Raw genomic sequence first — 21,410 nt, 5'->3', positions numbered from 1 at the left:
GGGTCTGTCAGCATGCGCTGCATGCCCAGAGACAATTAAGCTGAAACACAAGGCTCGCTTAATGAAGCTCAGCAGGAAAAAACATCCTCAAACAAGGTTGTTTTACCATACAGATAGAAGTTGGCAAGGTCCAAACCAATCGTGTCAGGAGGAACCACATGACTTTACTGGTGCATTGTTTTGGTTTTACGCACTGGCAGACTGTGTGTATGTCCCTCCATAATAGTTTTTATGAGTTGATTTGATGTGAACATGAATGTACGTTTATAAGCATTATGGTCTTCAGCATGGGTTACAGATTAACTTTGTAGTTGAAACAATTACTGTCTATTTAAAGCTACTCACACACTGGGGCGTCAGTCAGTGTTTGTTCATCATGAGTTTCAGTGGATCTTGTGCACTGGAACACCAGCATGGTGCCCACGGGTACCAGGGCCCCCAAGGTCCACATGAGTAGCCCATGTGCTTGTTCTAAAAAAACTAAAACAAAAAATAAACATCTTACCAGTGATGGGACATTGGGATTTCCTATGAATGTTGCAGAAGCAATTGCAGAAATTGATAGAAATAAATTGTTGCATATTAATGTTCAGCTGTTTCCTACCTTGTAAAATCATTGCCCCCATCCGGAGCCAGGCCTGGAGGCGGGGCTCGAAGGCGAGCGCCTGGTGGCCGGGCCTGCACCCATGGGGTCTGGCCGGGCACAGCCCGAAAGGGTAACGGGGGTCCCCTTTCTCATGGGCTCACCACGGTGGCCGAAGGTAGGAACCTTGGGGATCCGATCCCTGGCTACAGGAGCTGGCTCTAGGATGTGGAATGTCACCTCTCTGGCAGAGAAGGAGCCCAAGCTGGTGTGGGAGGTTGAGAAGGTCTGACTAGATATAGTCAGGCTCGCCTCCACATATAGCTTGGGCTCTGGTACCAGTCCTTTTGAGAGGGGTTTGACTCCATTTCACTCTGGAGTGCCCATGGTGAGAGGCGCTGAGCAGGTGTGGGTATAATTATTGACCCCCCCCACCCCCCGATGGAGGAGAGGTTAGCCTACCTCTGCCTTTGGACGGGTCCTGACTGTTGCTTGTGCATATGCACCAAACAGCAATTCAGAGTACCCACCCTTTTTGGAGTCCTTAGAGGAGTTCCTGGAGAGTGCTCCCGCTGAGGACTCCATCATTCTGCTGGGGGACATTAATGCTCATGTGAGCAATGACAGCGAGAGCTGGAAGGGCGTGATTGGGAGGAACGCACCCGCCGCCACCAACCCCGATCAGAACCAGAGTGGTGTTCTATTATTAGACTTTTGTGCTCCCCACGGATTGTCCATAACGAACACCATGTTCAAGCATAAGGGCCCAAACGTATTGTGAGGGTCTGCTGAGAACGTCTGGGAGAATCTCCCTCCTCCAGCAGAACTTCACCCACGTCCCGGGGGAGGTGGAGGACATTGAGTCAAAGTGGACCATGTTCCGCGCCTCCAGTGCTGAGGCGGCCGACCGGAGCTGTGGCCATAAGGTGGTCAGTGCCTGTCGTGGCGGCAATCCCCGAACGCGTTGGTGGACACCAGTGGTGAGGGATGCTGTCAAGGTGAATGAGTCCTATTGGGCCTTTATGGTCTGTGGGACTCCTGAGGCAGCTGATGGGTATCGGCTGGCCAAGCAGAATGCAGCTTTGGTGGTCGCTGAAGCAAAAAAAAAAAAAAAAAAATAAATATATATATATATATATATATATATTCAAATTTACTGGTGTACCTGTATATAATAAAACTCCCTACCTCAAAACTATCTGCAGCCAGGTTGTCACTGCAATTGTGAATCAGTTCAGAAAGCTTGAAATACCAGCATTTTTTAGATACAGTAGGTGTCAGTAATGAGAAACATGAACCTCATTTGCTTAATTCATCAGTGGGATGGAAACACAAACCACATGGGCCACTGGAACCTTTTGCTACCAGGAACTCCTGCTACCAGGAACTCAAAGTTCCTGGGCTCGTTGGTGGAAAAGCCCCTAATGATTGCTGAATGCATGTTCAGAATTTGTCTTGGTCCAATAGGGACACTTCAAATGTTTATTTTTCCTGTGATCTGGCTTAGTTGTGTGAAGCACTCTGTTATAATTTTAAAGCTCTGGACTCTTGTATATTTTTGTTTTTAACTTTTTGTGTGTAAATCACTTCCAATCTGAAACTTCATTGAGATTGAATAAGAAAATCACTTCACTGAACTGGAAATATTTATCATTGACCATTTACCTGCATTATTTTTATAGCAAGATCTTATCTCATTATTGTGGTATTGTTGTTGTTTTGATCAGATTTATAACAGTAGTTTCCTTTTTATTAGGGAGTTCTGCTTCAAAATCCCGAATCCTACTGATTATTATATACATAATGGCATACAGCAATGTAGTGCCAGAACCATTAATCTTAACAGATGGCTCTATTTGTGTTACACGTTATGAATATTACAAGCCTTTGTATCCACTGTAAGTAATCATAGGAGCCACACATTTGCTAACATGTTTGTTTGTAACATACAGTTTACACCTGAATGATCAGATATTTTTAGTGTCAAGCTACTTTAACTTTTTGCCTTCATTCCACTCAGCTCTGCTCACAGCCTGTGTGTAAGAGTAGGGAAACACTGTAGGTGGAGAAAATGTGTATGCACATGCAGGCATGTCCCTCCAACCCATGTGTCAAGATCAAGTTAGATGGGTTTGAGCCGGGCACTTTAATCACCCAAATTCTCTTTTTCCTTCCCGCTGGCCATCTACTCATCTCATTATAGACAGGAGAAGGTGAGAAGTGAGGCTTGTGTAGACCTCCCCATTAATTATTGAATCCTGTCTTCTTTTTCCCCAGCTTCTCATCTCCAGTCTCTGATAACCTTTACGTAAAAAAAGCACAGGCTAACTTGCGGCTATTACTGTATATAGTAGTTAGAGAAATGGCAAATGTTTTTTTTAGTTTGTAAGAGTGTGCCACCTAATCAGAATCATCTTTCTTTGCCAAGTATGTCAAAAACACACAAGGAATTTGTCTCCGGTAGTTAGAGCCGCTCTAGTACGACAACAGAGAGTCTATCGACCGTCAGGAAGCTGTAAATCCACTGGCAGATGGCAGGCTGGAGAAGGTTGGAGGAGAGAAGATTGGGGATGATGGTGTTGAATGCAGAGCTGAAATCCACGAACAGGATCCTCGCGTAGGTCCCCGCGCCGTGGAGGTGTTCTAGGCTGAAGTGTAGTCCCATGTTGACTGCATCATCCGCAGACCTCTTTGCTCAGTAGGCAAACTGCAGGGGGTCCAGCTGGGGTCCTGTGACGCTCTTGAGGTGGTCCAGCACGAGGCGTTCAAAGGACTTCATAACCACAGATGTCAAGACGACAGGCCTGTAGTCATTCAGACCCAGGATTGCAGGTTTCTTGAGCACTGGGATGATGGTGGAGTGTTTGAAACAGGATGGTACTTCGCACAACCCCAGAGATCTATTGAAGATCTATTGGGGACACAAGGTCTGGGCTTGCTGCTTTGTTAATCTTTTGTTGTTTGAAGATGCGTCTCACATCCTGTTCGTGGATGGTCAACACAGAAGTCAGAGGTGTGATTGTGGTCGGTGGTTCGGCTGTGTGTGTGTGGGGTGTGATAGTGTCCTTTTCAAATCTGCAGTAGAAGGTGTTCAAGTCATCTGCTACTATTTTTCTCAGCTTGGGGGGCAATCATCGCTTGTAATTGGTTAGCGATTGTAATGCATGCCAAATTGATTTAGCGTCATTAGCATATGGGGGGGCACAAGCCAGTGCAAACTGTAGGCCGGTCCCAAGCCTGGATAAATGCAGAGGGTTGCGTCAGGAAGGGCATCCGGCTTAAAACCTTGCCAAACAAATATGAGCGTTCATTCAAAGAATTCCATACCGAATCGGTTGTGGCCCAGGTTAACGTCTGCCACCGGCGCCGTCAACCTGCAGGGCGCCGTTGGAAATTCAGCTACTGTGGGTCGAAGTCGAAGAAGCAGAGGTGGAAAGCGGGTTCTTCGGCAGAAAGAGAAGAGGAAAGCACAGAGCCTTGAACTGAATGTGTGGACGTTGAATGTTGGGACTATGACAGGAAAATCTCGGTTGGTTGGTTGACATGATGATTAGGAGAAAGATTGATATATTCTGTGTCCAGGAGACCAGGTGGAAAGGCAGTAAGGCTAGAAGTTTAGGGGCAGTGTTTAAATTATTTTACCATGGTGTAGATGGGAAGAAAAATGGAGTCGGGGTTATTTTAAAAGAAGAGTTGGCTAAGAATGTCTTGGAGGTGAAAAGTGTATCAGATCGAGTGATGAGGCTGAAACTTGAAATTGAGGATGTTATGTGTAATGTGATTAGTGGCTAAGCCCCAGGGGTAGGATGTGACCGAGAGGTGAAAGAGAAATTCTGGAAGGAGCGAGACTAAGTAGTTCTGAGCATCTCAGACAGAGAGAGAGTCGTGATTGGTGCAGACTGTAATGGACATGTTGGTGAAGGAAACAGGGGTCATGAAGAAGTGATGGGTAAGTACGGCATCCAGGAAAGGAACTTGGAGGGACAGATGGTGGTAGACTTTGCAAAAAGGATGCAATGGCTGTAGTGAACACCTTTTTTCCAGAAGAGGTAGGAACATAGGGTGACCTACAAGAGCGGAAGTAGAAGCACGCAGGTGGATTACATGTTGTGCAGACGATGTAATCTGAAGGAGGTTACCGACTGTAAGGTTGTGGTAGGGGAGAGTGTGGCTAGACAGCATAGGATGGTGGTGTGTAATATGACTCTGGTGGTGGGGAGGAAGATTAGGAAGACAAAGGCACAGCAGAGAACCATGTGGTGGAAGCTGAGAGAGGACGAGTGTTGTGCAGGCTCTCTTTCGGGAAGAGGTGAGACAGGCTCTCAGTGGACGGGAGGAGCTTTCCGAAGACTGGACCACTGCAACCAAGGTGATCAGAGAGGCGGGCAGGAGAGTACTTGGTGTATCTTCTGGCAAGAAAGAAGAGACGGAGACTTGGTGGTGGAACCTCACAGTACAGGAAATCAGACAAGGAAAAATGTTAGCTAAGAAGAAGTGGGACACTGAGAGGACCGAGGAGAGGCGAAAGGAATACATTGAGATGTGACACAGGGCAAAGGTAGAGGTGGCAAAGGCCAAACAAGAGGCATATGATGATATATATGGCAGGTTGGACACTAAAGAAGGAGAACCGTCCAGAGCAGTGGGGAGTGTGGTCAGGAAGTGAAGAAATGGGTCCAAGCATGTTGGAACTGGTGGAGGAAGGTGTCAGGTGTGTTATATGACAGAAGAGTCTCTGCTAGGATGAAGGGCAAAGTTTATAAAACAGTGGTGAGGCCAGCCATGATGTACGGATTAGAGACAGTGGCACTGAAGAGACAACAGGAAGCAGAGCTGGAGGTGGCGGAAATGAAGATGTTGAGATTTGCTCTCGAAGTGACCAGGTTGGATAAAATTAGAAATGAGATAATCTGAGGGACAGCCAAGGTTTGATGTTTTGGAGACAAAGTTAGAGAGAGCAGACTTCAATGGTTTGGACACATCCAGAGGAGAAATAGTGAGTATATTGGTAGAAGGATGATGAGGATGGAGCTGCCAGGCAAGAGAGCTAGAGGCAGACCAAAGAGAAGGTTGATGGATGTCGTGAGGGAAGACATGAGGGCAGTTGGTGTTCGAGAGGAGGATGCAGGAGATCGGCCTACATGGAAAAGGATGACTTGCTGTGGCGACCCCTAAAGGGACAAGCCGAAAGAAAAAGAAGTATTCAAAAGAGCAAACCAGTGATGTAATCATTGTCCTACAATCAATACAAAGTTTTTTTTTTTTCTTTTTCAAATGTTTCCCAAAATCTAAGAAAAGCGCTAAACTGTTTTTCTAACTTTACTGCATAGTTTCTCTTTGCAATGTTAATTTCTGAAGTCAGCTGGTTTCTTGTGCAATTATACAGTGCCCTGTCCCTACTTTGATATGCGTCCTCATTGGCCTGGTGAAGTTACTTAAGTTTGGCAGTGAACCACGGTTTGTTGTTGTTGAATGTGCAAAATGACTGTTGGTACACACACCTTTTTACAGAAACTGACATAGGATGTGACAGTGTCCGTATATTCATCCAGGCTGCCAGCTGAATTTTCAAAGCCACCAGTCTGTGCAGTCTAGACAGCTTTGAAGTTCTGTCTTTGTTTCATTGGTCCACTTTTTCACTGTTCTCACCGTAGGCTTTACACATTTAAGTTCTTGCCTGTGTGTTGGTATTAAGTGAATTAAGCAATGATCGGACGAGCCCAGGGCTGCACGAGGTATGGCACGATATACAAACCCAATTCCAATGAATTTGGGACGTTGTGTTAAACATAAATTAAAACAGAATACAATTATTTGCAAATCATGTTCAACCTATATTTAATGTTCAAACTGCTGAACTTTCTTTTTAGCAAATGATCATTAACTTGGAATTTTATGGCTGCAACACGTTCCAAAAAAACCTGGGAAATTGTCATGTTTACCACTGTGTTACATCACCTTTTCTTTTAACAACATTCAATAAAGGTTTGGGAACTGAGGACACTAATTGTTGAAGCTTTGGAGGTGGAATTCTTTCCCATTCTTGCTTGATGTACAGCTTTAGCTGTTCAACAGTCCGGGGTCTCCTTTGTTGTATTTTACGCTTCATAATGCGCCACACATTTTCAATGGGAGTCAGGTCTGGACTGCAGGCAGGCCAGTCTCGTACCCGCACTCTTTTACTACGAAGCCACGCTGTTGTAACACGTGCAGAATGTGGTTTGGCATTGTCTTGTTGAAATAAGCAGGGGCGTCCATGACAAATAGTTGCTTGGATAGCAGCAGATGTTTCTCCAAAACCTGTATATACCTTTCAGCATTAATGGTGCCTTCACAGATGTGTAAGTTACCCATGCCATTGGCACTAACACAGCCCCATACCATCATAGATGCTGGCTTTTGAACTTTGCGTCCATAACAGTCCGGATGGTTCTTTTCCTCTTTGAATGACTGAGTAATTTAGGGAAGCTCCTTTTATACCCAATCATGGGGATGTTCCAAACAGGTGTTTGATGAGCATTCCTCAACTTTTTCAGTCTTTTTTGGAACGTGTTGCAGCCATAATATTCTTGATTATTTGCCTAAAACAATAAAGTTTATCAGTTTGAACATTAAATACCTTGTATTATGTTTTTATTTATGTTTAACACAATGTCCCAACTTCATTGGAATTTGGGTTGTATGTTATTTAGTGTAGTATAGCAGTGGTCTAAAATGTTATTTTCCCTGGTAGGACAGTCGATGTGCTGCTTGGATTTAGGAAGTTTGTGGTTGAGTTTAGCTTTGTTAAAGTCCCCGAGAATAATAAGGGGTGAATTTGGGTGTTTTTTTTTTTTTCAGTTTCGTTTACTTGTTCAGGGAGCGTTAGTAGTGTGGTGTTTGTGTTAGCTTGAGGCGGAATGTAAACACCGGCAATGAAAGATGCAAACTCACGTGGCGAGTAGAATGGCTTACAGTTCAAAAACAGCGACACTAAATGCGGGCTGAAGTGTGTGCTGAGCTCTGTGATGTCCGTACACCATTTTTCATTGATATAGAAGCATATCCCGCCGCCTTTTGTTTTCCCCGATAATTCCATGACGCGGTCTTCCTGGTGAAGATGGAAGCCGGGAAGCATAGACGTCGGGGACAGCCTCACAAAGCCAAGTCTCCGTAAAGCACAGGGGGGGTATATCTTTACTGATATATTTCAAAATTGGATTTTAATTGCTTGTTTTTGTCTGAGCTTCACAGTCAATTGAATCAATTGTGTTAATAATGGCTGCTGTTGTGATGGTGCTAAAAAAAATTACTATTTTGGCCACTACTGCAATACCATTGTTATACATGTAGATTAATGAGCCTTCTGTTACGGCCAGTCAATTTAAATAGCTCAGTTGGAGGCCTGCTAATAGTTTACTGAGGCCAGCAAGGCAGAGTCATGCAGAAAACCTGAGCGTGTCATGACTGTGATGCTGAGAATCTCACAGCTATATTCTTCTCTCCTGTGTGTGTGTGTGTGTGTGTGTGTGTGTCTCCATCTGTCCGTGTGGTTCCTGCAGGTTTGAAAAGACAACATAAAGTGTAGACCACCTTGAAAGCTCTGGTACAGAGAAAGAAGACACTGGCAGAACCATGTTCAACACCAAAAGGTCAGCACAATGTCACTTTTCTTACATCGGCAAAGTAGACCCTCTACAGTAAATAGAGATTAAGTTGAGACCTAGTGATTTAATCCAAAGTGCATACATAAACTATACATGCATGCGACAATATATTTATAGCTACAGCTACTACATCTGATAATCCTTTAATTGTGTGTAAATACTTCATTCAGACATATTTCATAAGACTAGTTAGGGTCCTATTTCCTCATCTGTCATTTTTAATGTAGCTTGTGGTAGCGTTCGTGCATAAATCATTTGGCTTTGACATTTCTGGATGGTTTCTGTAAGCTACAAATGGTTACATTGCTTATCCAATATGAGTAAGGTAGGTTCACTAGTAGAAGCGATGCCTTAGAACCTTGCACTAGAATAAATTATATATATTTTCAGTTCAGGGTTCTGCAACCTTTTACTATCAAGAGTTATTTGACTGTAAAATCTGATTACAAAAACGAGTTATTCAATCAATTTGTTCTGTATAAGTAATAATATGATGAGGTGTTTGTGTGGTTTCAGTGTCATAATGACCCTCTGAGGTCAATCATAACTACAAGTTGGCCCACGGCAAAAATGAGTTTAACACCCTGGCTGTAGAGACTCTGGCTACCAGAAATGGTACGACTGAGTGCCGTTGCTCTTTTCTTTCGTCAGTCAAACTGTCCTGTATTGTGTGGGAATGTACAAACAGGCTTAATGGGGAAGGAAAGGCAAAATAATTGGGCAAGAATATGTTATCTGTGCCCCTACTAGTCTTAACACTGTATAATGATTAATATTGCGTACGTGAAATAAGAATTAAACCGATAAATTTATCAATTGCCATGTTGGGCAATATAGCCCTCTGCTGTTGACTGAAGTTAACGTCACAAGTGCCCTTGCACTTGCTTTACGAACATCACGTGATCAAACCTGGAAATCAGCATAGCGGGCTCCCTGTGTATGATGTGATAACTAGGAGAACAACTGGTTGAAAACATAAGGAATTAATATTTAAAAAAAACTCTTAGTTTTGGACAAAGCTTAAAAAAAATCGCAGCCGAGGCTCCAGATTCACTGGCTGCCACCTTCCTTGTCTAGGTTGTTGTGTATTGCCATAATGATTGTGGGATGTTGGTGCTAAAAGGTCAAACATATTCTAGCCATTACTGGGGAAATAAAGTCATAAAAGAGTAATTTGGCAGTAATTGGTATTGGTACTAGACATGATTACATGTCAGAGAGAAGACAAAATATATGTTTCGTGGTAATGAGGACTGAGTGCCATCACAATGCTGCATTCAGCATCCACCTGTCCTCCCCACAGTGTGTGATCATCATACTCTGGGTGAGAAGATGATTAAACCAAGCCAGCACTTTGTCTTGTGGGAGCTGTGTCAGCATAGCAGATGACACGGATATGCTCAAAATGACTATAATAGGTTTCTATCTGGAAAATCAAAGCCTCTAAATCACATTCATATTTTTGCTGAATATGAAACTACTCATCTTTCATCTTCTAAACTGCTGATTGAAACATAAAAAGGTGGAGGAAATCTATGTAACTGTCAGAGGTTGCGATTTACTTTTGTAGCTTTATTTGTGAATTCTTAATATTGGGTTTCCTCATGGATTGCCTAAGGCCATATCAAACATTTGTATACAACGGAGGATTGTAATTAAAAGTTCGATTAAAATGTAATGTGGACATAGCTAATCATGTTGTAATTTGAATACAACAAATGATAGAGCAGAGGCATGGATATTTCAGAGCATATTTTGTGCTTCTGATGGTCTTGAACCCTCTAAACATCTGTTTAACTCTAATGAACTAAACTGTAGAGCGCAGCATTTCCACAGATTGTTTGTGCCTGCTTACATTTGCTCATTAAAATGTATCTGGAGTGCTGTTAAACAGACTCTTTTATTCTGGAACATTGATGAAGTGACGCCACCACAGCTGTGATTTTTGGTTATTCATCTAAGTCGCCCTTGGAATGGTTGCATGGTTTCATAAATGTCCCTCATTATAAAAGAAAACGTAAATCCAACAGAATCTTGCTGTGCTGCTACAGCATAAGCCATGGTATCATATAATAGCATCCCCTACACTACTTATGTGTTTATCATGCTTTCTTGCTGTCTTTTTAGAGGGCTGTATTGAATAGGCTTAGTTCAGGCTGCAAAAACACAACTAGGGTAATATACAAAGTTGATTTGGTTGATAGGGCTGTAGAGCCATGCAGCTGATGTACAGGTTTTGAAATCCACCTATTTTCACCTCTGCAATATCAACCGTCTCCGCCCATCTCAATCTGTAGCAGCACAGCCATCCTTGTCCATGCCCTTGTAGCTACCAGACTACATTGTTGCAACTCACTCCTCTGGGCTCTCACAGAAGCTTCTCTGTAAACTGCAACTGGTCAAGACTTCAGCTGCCCAGATCAATACCAACATCCAATCAGTTCAACACATCACACCTGTCAGTCCAAAACTCACCAGTAAAGCAGCAACAAAGTTAACATGACATTTAAAAACGATACATTTTGTACTCACACTTAACTTTAGTGAGACGTGATGGAAGCGGATGCAGTAACAAATGTGTGCCTGAGTGGGTTTTCTCCGGGCACTCTGGTTTCCTCCCACATCCCCAAAACATGCATGGTAGGTTGATTGTAGACTCTAAATTGCCCGGAGGTGTGAATGTGAGTGTGAATGGTTGTTTGTCTCTATGTACCCTGCGCTTGGTTGGCGACCGATTCAGGGTGTACACTGCCTCTCCCCCGAAGATAGCTGTGATAGGCTCCAGCAGACCCTGACCCTCGTGAGGATAAGCTTTTGAAAATGGATGGATGTGTTTTGCATCGATATTCTCATCCAAGTGAATACTAATACCGTTCTTGGTATTACCTTTGCCTTCTAAAATAGATTGTCCAGAAAACTACACTAGCACAAAGAAATAAATGTAGTTACAGTGTTTGCGCTGCCCATTCGCCACCTCGCCACTGACTGATTGAAACAGGATGTGGCAAAGCGAATATTGCCCATGTTAGCCACGCTGGTGAATTGAAATTGCCCGCATCAAAAGCCCATCCTGATGAAACTTAAATCGAATGCTCTCATTCTGCTGTGTATTAACGGTGTTAGTGGTTTAGTTTCTCCCCTGCTTCGTAAAACGCTTCAATTCATCACACAGTGCAGACTCGGGAGAGCCGCCGTCCAGCCGTTGCTCACCAAGTAGATAGGCTCACGGGGCTTCCTAGCTGCGGCGCGTCAGGGAAGATAAAACACGATGCAGGTCATCATCATGGTACCGCTTTCACTCCTGGTGCAAAATGATAAAAGAAAAAAAAAAACACCCACACAAAACAGGATGCAGAGGGGAGATAAACACACAAGGTCTATTAACATCAACATTAATACCTAGTTAGGATAAAAATGATCCTCTAAATATGTAATAATGTTAATGTTAATCGACCTTATATGTGCACTTAGGGTAAAAATGATCCACTAAGTGCCTCTTTTTTACTCCATGTGCACCTATATTTTGTCGTGTTCTTTGTAGGCCTGCCAAGATTAGTCGACTAGTCACGAGTAGGTTGACGATCGAAATCGTCAACAATTAATTTAACAATCAAAGTCATACATTTTTTTTAAGCTTTGTTTTTCTCTCCAAAGTGGCTAAGTCCTCCAGCTCCCTGTCTGCCTTCTAGCCTTGACACACATGCGCAGTAGTGATAATCCGCATCTTTCGTGCTGGCGCACGTGCACAGTAGTGGTCATCCGGTTCAACAGGGACATACTACGGCTAACTGGCGTGAGCATTGGAGCCCGAAGATTTTAGCATTTCACCAAAAATATTAGAAAGGAACGTGATGCAAAACCTGCGAGACAGATCTTGCCTTTCATAGTTTTTTTTCCCCAGCTGAAAAATCTGGGTTTCATGATTATGTTTTAGTGGGCATGCAGGTTTGTTGTGTTCCCAGACTTGCCACCAATTTCAAAATTCGGCATTCTGGCTCGTCTGTGTTGATGGGGCTTACCTTGCTCATTCGGTTTGCAGGCCAAATATTTCCTTACCGGGGCTGGCATTTGGCTGTGTAATCATCCTTTTTACTCTTAATTTTGTCTACGTTCTTTGATACATGCACAGATACAAAGAGACTGGATGACTAGGCTTAATTCCTTTCATTCCGTGGACGGTGCACAGACATGGCCCGCAGGCCATAGTTTAGACACTGGTGTTATAGACCAGTGATTCTCAACTAATCTATTTGCAGAGGCCAAAATGTATTTGTGGCGGCCTGCTACAAATTAGTGCATATGTGAAAACCCTGAATATACTGTACATGTTTTCAGAAACTATTTTTAAACATAAACATTTTTTTTAGTGTTCTTAACCTCTATGAAAGTAGGTTGCATCTTTGGAACAATAGGAAAATGTGGGTCCTAGGGAGACAACAATTGAGAACCACTGGTATAGACTGTACAGAACAATGTGTTATTGTATATGTACAGACTCTATACATAGCTTAGTTGGAGACCAGGTGAAAAGTAGAGGCCAGCTTTTTTTTCTGTCTGTTGTTATTTTAGCCAAGTTTGATCACAAGTTCTTTTTATTTGTTCATTGTTAATTCCTGTCAGTTGACATGGAGAGAACACACTATGGTCACAGCTTGGTTAATAACAATATTGAGAACACATGACATAATAATACTTCAAATGATGTTTTTCCAAATCTGTCTATACTAAGTATACAAGATGCACCACTTTACATAATGTTGGCAAGGTGCCTTCCGAATTGGTGGACTCATCCAAACAATAACAAACCCTGTTCTGTCATTTACACCATACAATATTCATGGTGGCCTTGGCATAGTCTTGTACCCTCATGACATGATGTAATGTATGCATATACTGTAACTGCACATTAGCCCCCACATGTATATAACAATCAATAACTCATATCCTCATCATACTATAATGACACTTAGTAATTAGAACCTTAAACTATCAGCCCTGACATTGACCCCCCCCCCCCCCCCCCCCCTCCCCCACTCACACACACACACACACACACACACACACACACACACTTATCACAACCTTCATATATAGTACTTGGATATTTAACTGCCTTTGCCTCTCAGCTGCTGATCGACATCAAGGGGCTTTGTACTTGATTACTTATGTATGCCAAGGGAAGCAAGTGGTGTCTGGGGACTAGAGCGTGTGCTGGAAAGCCTGCTGATCCAATCATTATTAACAAGCTGTCACCCCAATGCTGTACACTGACTCCTTGGACTGACCTCCCAGTCCCTATCTGTTTCATAAAGTAAACTTAATAATCCTGTAAATTATTTGATTGATGCTTTTATAATGTTTTTGATGATAAAATTGGCACATTTGGTAAGTTAACTATGCCTACTATTTAAATGGTGTCGCCGAACTGGTAAATTGACACAGTTGATGGCTCAATGAAAAACAACAACACCAATGCAGTGACATAGACCTTGTGCCGTAAGTTCCTTTGCCCTAATAAGTCTTTTATGTTGACAGCCACACTTGGAGATGTTTAATATGATCACTTTTGCTGCTTCAAATGTCTTTGGTTTGCACTACATCACAGAAAGAACCGCTGTGCAAACCAGAATTTGATGAGCCAGTAAAAAATAGCAAGTGACAGCATCAGCCTGAGAATGTAAAACTCTGCAGTAAAGCAAGGAACAAGCCATTTTCTGCTGACATGGTGCATGCTGGTGCCACAGTTAAGTCATGGTCCAAGACTGGACAAATATGTCAGAATAGCCCTAATTTTGTTTTAGTTGGATGAGTGCAGTGAGCATTTTACTGTCTTTTCATTCAGTGTTATTACTGTAGATGTTGGTCTGCTTTCTGACTGGTTAGATTATACATCTTGATTGCTGGTCTTGTTGCTAATAGCAGGCTTGTGCTAATTAGCAGGCCACGCTCACGTAATGGTGAGAGGATATCAGAAAATATTGGAATATAGCAACAACTGACTGTATCTGCAAAAAAAAGTACACTCCCACAGGTTTAAAAATATCTCTGAGTTGCTGATTCTAATTTATTTTAGAAGAAAAACAAACTTATCAGCGAGCAAAAAAGAGTGCACTGTACGAGAGCGAGAGAGAAAGCATCATGAAGTATTTATTTCAGTATGTATTTAACTTTGTAGCTCCTGTCCCTTGTGCATTAAGAAATAATTTTAGCTGTCATTCTCTCCCATTTAACTCAGTGGGTGGGACTGGGTGGGACAAGTGCTGATCCAGCTAGAAAAAATCGATAAAGACAGGTAAAATTATTTCATGATTCACAGCGGGACAGGAGTGATAAAATAAAATAAATATATAAATAAATAGTGAAATAAGTAAATACATTTCAAATGATTATAGAAATAATTAGTGAAATAAATATGTGGAAATAAATATGGAAATAATTCAGTTTATTTTGAAATGAATAAATGCATATTGCCATAATTTGTTTTGAAATAAATAAATATTGAGAGTTAAATATGCAGTAAGTAAATATTTAAATAAATAAATTTTGGAATAAATAAATACATAGTGAAGGATATGGTATATATTTGGGTATTACCCCTTCCTGTTCCAACATGTCTGTGCACCAAGCAAGGTCCATCAAGACATGGATGGATCAGTGTGTGACCTCACAAATATGTTCCTGGAACAATGGACAAAAATGGTAATCCCATCCCATAATACCACACCTAAACCTTGTTGAAATCCTTCTCACAAGAGTTGATGTTACAGCTGCAAAAACTTCAACTCATATGTGAGTCAAGGCAGGTGAGTCACTATACAGTAGGTACGGAAAGTATTCAGAAACCCCCTTAAATTTTTCACTCTTTGTTATATTGCAGTCATTTGCTAAAATCATTTTTCATTTCCCCCCTCATTAACGTATACACAGCACCCCATATTGACAGAAAAAAAACAGAATTGTTGAAATTTGTGCAGATTTATTAAAAAAGAAAAACTGAAATATCACAGCTCAGTATTGCTCAGTATTTAGTAGAAATATACTTTTGAGCTAATACAGCCATGAGTCTTTTTAGGAATGATGTTTTTCACACCTGGATTTGGGGATCCTCTGCCATTCCTCCTTGCAGATCCTCTCCAGTTCTGTCAGGTTGGATGGTGAACGTTGGTGGACGGCCATTTTCAGTTCTCTCCAAAGAGGCTCAATTGGGTTTACGTCAGGGCTCTGGCTGGGCCATTCAACAACAGAAGCCAGTCCTTCGTTATTTCAGCTGTGTGCATAGGGTCATTGTCTTGTTGGAAGGTGAACCTTCGGCCCAGTCTGAGGTCCTGAGCACTCTGGAGAAGGTTTTCGTCCAGGATATCCCTGTACTTGGCCGCATTCATCTTTCTTTTGATTGCAACCAGTCGTCCTGTCCCTCCAGCTGAAAAATACCCCCACACCATGCTTCACTGTTGGGACTGTATAGGACAGGTGATGAGCAGTGCCTGGTTTTCTCCACATATAGCGCTTAGAATTAAGGCCAAAAAGTCCTATCTTGGTCTCATCAGACCAGAGAGTCTTATTTCTCACCCTCTTGGAGTCCTTCAGGTGTTTTTTTTTTGAGTAAACTCCATGCTGGCTTTCATGTATCTTGCACTGAGGGAGAGGCATCCGTCGTGCCACTCTGCATAAAGCCCCGACTGGTGGAGGGCTGCAGTGATGATTGACTTTCTAGAACTTTCTCCCATCTCCCAACTGCATCTCTGGAACTCAGCTACAGTGATCTTTGGGTTCTTCTTTACCTCTCTCATCAAGCCTCTTTTACCCCGATTGCTCAGTTTGGCCAGACGGCCAGCTCTAGGAAGGGTTCTGGTCGTCCCAAACGTCTTCCATTTAAGGATTATGGAAGCCACTGTGCTCTTAGGAACCTTAAGTGCAGCAGAATTTTTTTTTTTGGAACCTTGGGCAGATCTGTGCCTTGCCACAATTCTGTTTCTGAGCTCTTCAGGCAGTTCCTTTGACCTCATGATTCTCATTTGCTCTGATACGAGACAGGGGGAAGACAACAACCCTAAGACACACCCATGACATCCCGTGCCTGCGTGGGTTTTCTCCATGCACTCCGGTTTCCTCCCACATCCCAAAAACATTCATTAATTGAAGACTCTAAATTGCCCATAGGTGTGAATGTGAGTGCGAATGGTTGTTTGTTTCTATGTGCCCTGCGATTGGCTGGCGACCAGATCAGGGTGTACCCCGCCTTTCGCCGAAGATAGCTGGTATAGGCTCTAGCACCCCCACGACCCTAGTGAGGATAAGCGTAACGGAAGATGAATGAATGAATGTACTGTGAGCTGTAAGGTCTTATATAGACAGGTGTGTGGCTTTCCTAATCAAGTCCAATCAGTATAATCAAACACAGCTGAACTCCAATGAAGGTGTAGACCCGAGTTAAATATGAGTGTCACAGCAAAGGGTCTGAATACTTATGGCCGTGTGATATTTCAGTTTTTATTTTTTAATAAATCAGCAAAAATGTAAACAGTTTTTTTTTCGGTTAATATGGGGTGTACGTTAATAAGGAAGAAGAAAAAAGAACTTAAATGATTTTAGCAAATGGCTGCAATATAACAAAGAGTGAAACATTTAAGGTGGTCTGAATACTTTCTGTACCCACTGTATATCAAATGTTTTGAGGAGTGTGCCAAGCAAGACACCAACCATTAAGTCTTATGCACATCTGGAATAAAATTCAAACACAGGAAAGTATTTTATCTTTAATCGTTTCAGAATAGAATGTTTTAGAAAATTAAGAGAACGATAAGCAACACTGCTTGCTTTGACCAGTTGTACCTTTTTCCATTGGTCAGTGGTCCAATTCTAGCATTCATGTGCCTTTGCCTTTTGGTCATGGACACTATGGGCAGTGAGCAGTCCATCAGCAACTGCACAATCCCATTTTCTAGGTTAGTTCATGGCAAACAGTTTATTTATTGACATGAAAGAACACATTGGTCCTATTATTACTGCTTTCTCCTGATGTGCACTATTGTTTTTGTTTATTTTTTGTTTTTTTGTGGAGCTGCTTTGATGTTATACACCAAATAACCGTGAAACGATATTACGTGGTGTTGGAAAATGGTTCTACCTACCCCCAAGAACCTGTTACAAGTGTAAATGTCTAAATGTATTGCATCACATATTAGGTCATTGTACAGCGGTTCAGTGTCACCAAGTGAAACTGGTGAAAAGCCTTTAAGCCATAGGTATGTTTTATTTTTGAAGCAGTAGTAATGTATGCTGTTTTTTTTCTCCCCCTCAAGGTCCTGGCATTGCGAGGATTTTCAAATGGTCACCGCTAATCGGTTTTACATGATTGTTTATCCCTCACACATCAATCTCTTAATCCATAAAATGTCATATGGAGAGTTTCTGAGTGACTCATGTTCAGATTAGTGTGGTCACCTTAAAAATCTGTATCTGAGTGGGCGAATAACTGATGAGCTTGGATATTGTATTTTAGGAGTGGGCATAGTAAATGTACAGTCCCCTCCAAAAGTATTGAACCGGCAAAATCAATTCATTTGTTTTAGTTGTATACTGAAGACATTTGGGTTTCAGATCAAAAGATGAATATGAGACAAAAGTTAAAAATTCAAGCTTTAATTTCATGGTATTTACATCTAGATGTGTTAAACAACTCAGGACAGAGCACCTTTTGTTTGAAGCCACCCACTTCTAGAGTATTGGAACATGTGACTGTTTCTAGTTGCTCAGGTGTTGCCTTTTAGATTAATTGCTTATACATCAGGTAGTGCTTGTTTTTGGCTTTGGGTTTCACCTTTGAAAACTGCATTTGTTGTTAAGCAAACATGAAGACCAGAGAGCTGTCTATTGGAGCAAAACAAACCATTTTAAAGCTGAGAAAAGAGGGGAAAATTGATCAGCGCTATTGCACAAACATTGGGCATAGCCAAAACAACAATTTGGAATGTCCTGAAAAAAGAAAAACTACTGGTGTACTGAGCAACATACATCAAACAAGTCGGCCAAGGGTATCAACAGCAGTTGATGACAGAAACATTGTGAGAGCTGTGAAGAAACACCCAAAGACAACAGTCAGTGACATCACTGCCAACCTCCACAGGGCAGGGGTGAAGGTATCACAATCCACTGTTCGAAGATGACTTCGGAGAAGAAATATGCAGGCCAAACCACAAGATGCAAACCACTCATCAGCAAAAAGAATCAGAAGGCCAGATTGGATTTGCAAAGAAGTACAGAGATTAGTTGAAATAAGCAGTGTGACATCACTGAAAAAGATTTTGCTTGGATGGCATCTTATGTTGTTCCAAAACCTGAATGTATCTTTCAGCATTAATGGTGCCTTCACAGATGTGTAAGTTATCCATGCCATAGGCGCTAACACACACCCATACCATCACAGATGCTGACGTCTGAACTTTACGCTGATAATAATCCGGATGGTCCTTTCCCTCTCTGGCCCGGAGGACACAACGTCAATTATTTCCAAAGACAATTTGAAAAGTGGACTTGTCAAAGCACACTTTTCCACTTTGCATCAGTCCATCTCTGATGAGCTCGGGCCCAGAGAAGCCGGTCCTGTTTCTGGGTGTTGTTGATATATGGCTTTTGCTTTGCGTTGTAGACTTTTTACTTGCATTTGTAGCTGTAGCAATGAACTGTGTTAACTGACAATCATTTTCTGAAGTGTTCATGAGCCCATGTGGCGATATCCTTTACACAATGATAGTTTTTATTTAATGCAGTGCCGCCTGAGGGATTGAAGGTCACAGGCATTGGTTTGTTGGTTTTTGGCCTTGTCGCTTTCGTGCAGAGATTGATGATGATATGGACCGTAGATGATGAAATCCCTAAATTCCTTGCACTTGTCCGTTGAGAAACATTCTTAAGCTCTAGGACTATTTGCTAACACAATTGTTCACAAAGTGGTGAACCATGCCCCATCCTTGCTTGTGAACAACTGAACCTTTCAGGGCTGCGCCGTTTATACCCAGTTATGGCACATGCGTGTTTCCAATTAACCTCTTCACCTGTGGAATGTTCCAAACACGTTTTATTTTTTGTTATTTTTTTTATTAGCATTCCTCAACTTTCCCAGTCTTTTGTTGCCCCTCTCCCAACTTTCAATGAGAGAATATTTCCCAAAAACGGTAACAGTCAACATCAGTTTGAACATTAAATATCTTGTTTTTTGTAGTGTATTCAATTTAATATATACTGAACAAGATGGCTGGGATAGGCTCCAGCACGCCCGCGACCCTTGTGAGGATAAAGTGGACAATGGATGGATGGATGGATGAACAAAAATATAAACACAGCACTTTTGTTTTTGCTCCCATTTTTCGTGAGCTGGACTCAAAGATCTAAAACTTTTTCTACATACACAAAAGGCCATTACCCTCAAATATTGTTCACAAATCTGTCTAAATGTGTGTTAGTGAGCATTTCTCCTTTGTCGAAATAATCCATTCCACCTCACAGGTGTGGCCTATCAAGACGCTGATTAGACAGCATGATTGTTGCACAGGTTTGCCTTAGGCTGGCCACAATAAAAGGCCACTCTGAAATGTGCAGTTTTGCTTTATTGTGGGGGTCTGGGGGGTCAGTATCTGGTGTGACCACCATTTGCCTGATGCAGACCAACACATCTCCTTCACATAGAGTTGATCAGGTTGTTGATTGTGGCATATGTAATGTTGGTCCATTCCTCTTAAATGGCTGTGCAAAGGTGCTGGATATTGGCAGGAACTGGAACACGCTGTCGGATACGCTGATCCAGAGCATCCCAAATATGCTCAATGGGTGACATGTCCGGGGAGTATGCTGGCCATGCAAGAACTGGGATGTTTTCAGCTTCCACGAATTATGTACAGATCCTTGCATCATGGGGCCATGCATTATCATGCTGCAACATGATGTGATGGTCGTGGATGAATGGCACAAGAATGGGCCTCATGATCTCGTCACGGTATCTTTGTGCATTCAAAATGCCATCAATAAAATGCATCTGTGTTCGTTGCCCATATCATACGGCTGCCCATACCATAACCCCACCTCCACCATGGGCCACTCGATCCACAACGTTGAAATCAGCAAACCGCTCACCCACTCGATGCCACACATGCTGTCTGCCATCTGCCCTGAAGAGTGAAAACCGGGATTCATCCATGAAGAGAACACCTCCAACGTGCCAAACGCCATCGAATGTGAGCATTAGCCCACTCAAGTCGGTTATGACGACAAACTGCAGTCAGGTTGAGACCCCGATGAGGACGACGAGCATGCAGATGAGCTTCCCTTGGATGGTTTCTGAAAGTTTGTGCTAAGATTGTTTGGTTATGCAAACCGATTGTTGCAGCAGCTGTCCGGGTGGCTGGTCTCAGATGATCTTGGAGGTGAACATGCTGGATGTGGAGTTCCCGGGCTGGTGTGGTTACACCTGGTCTGTGGTTGTGAGGCCGGTTGGATGTACTGTCAAATTGTCTGAAATGCCTTTGGAGACAGCTTAGGGTAGAGAAATGAACATTCAATTCATGGCCAGCAGCTCTGGTGGATATTGCTGCAGTCACCATGCCAATTGCACGCTCCCTCAGAACTTGTGACATCTGTGGCATTGTGATGTGTGATAAAACTGCACATTTCAGAGTGGCCTTTTCGTATGGCCAGCCTATGGCACACCTGTGGAATAATCATGCTGTCTAATCAGCATCTTGATATGCCACACCTGTGAGGTGGGATGGATTATCTTGACAAATTAGAAATGCTCACTAACACAAATTCAGACAGATCTGTGAAGAATATTTGAGGGAAATGGCCTTTTGTGTATGTAGAAAAAGTTTTAGATTTTGGAGTCTAGCTCACGAAAAATGGGAGCAAAAACAAAAGTGTTGTGTTTTGTTCAGTATAGGTTGAAAAGGATTTGGTAATCATTGTATTCTGTTTTTATTTGAGTTTTACACACTGTCCCAACTTCATTTGAATTACGGTTTGTATTTGCTGCACTCCAGATGACACTCCAACTTTCATCAGTGCCCTAGTTCCTGCCACTCCGATAACACAGATGCATTGAGTTACATCAATACGCGAGAAAATTAGGCCAACGGTATGATGTAAGACGAGACCGCATTTCTTGGCATGCTGGATGAATATTTAAAAAA

The 21,410-nt window shown here is 42.3% G+C and overlaps 1 protein-coding gene across 1 annotated transcript in view; it reads left to right on the top strand.

Moving 5' to 3' along the window:
• oxr1a (oxidation resistance 1a) overlaps positions 1-21,410 on the top strand; it is a 182,522-nt gene that overhangs the window by 13,134 nt on the left and 147,978 nt on the right. Inside the window, exon 2 of the mRNA XM_061777063.1 lies at positions 8,125-8,214. Within this exon, the coding sequence (XP_061633047.1) occupies positions 8,198-8,214 (17 nt within the window). The 5' untranslated portion in view covers positions 8,125-8,197. The remainder of the gene's footprint in view (positions 1-8,124; positions 8,215-21,410) is intronic.

This window comes from Phyllopteryx taeniolatus, chromosome 6 (assembly GCF_024500385.1).
Source record: "Phyllopteryx taeniolatus isolate TA_2022b chromosome 6, UOR_Ptae_1.2, whole genome shotgun sequence".
Classification (NCBI taxonomy): Eukaryota; Metazoa; Chordata; class Actinopteri; order Syngnathiformes; family Syngnathidae; genus Phyllopteryx; species Phyllopteryx taeniolatus.
This window is presented reverse-complemented; position numbering and strand designations above follow the sequence as displayed.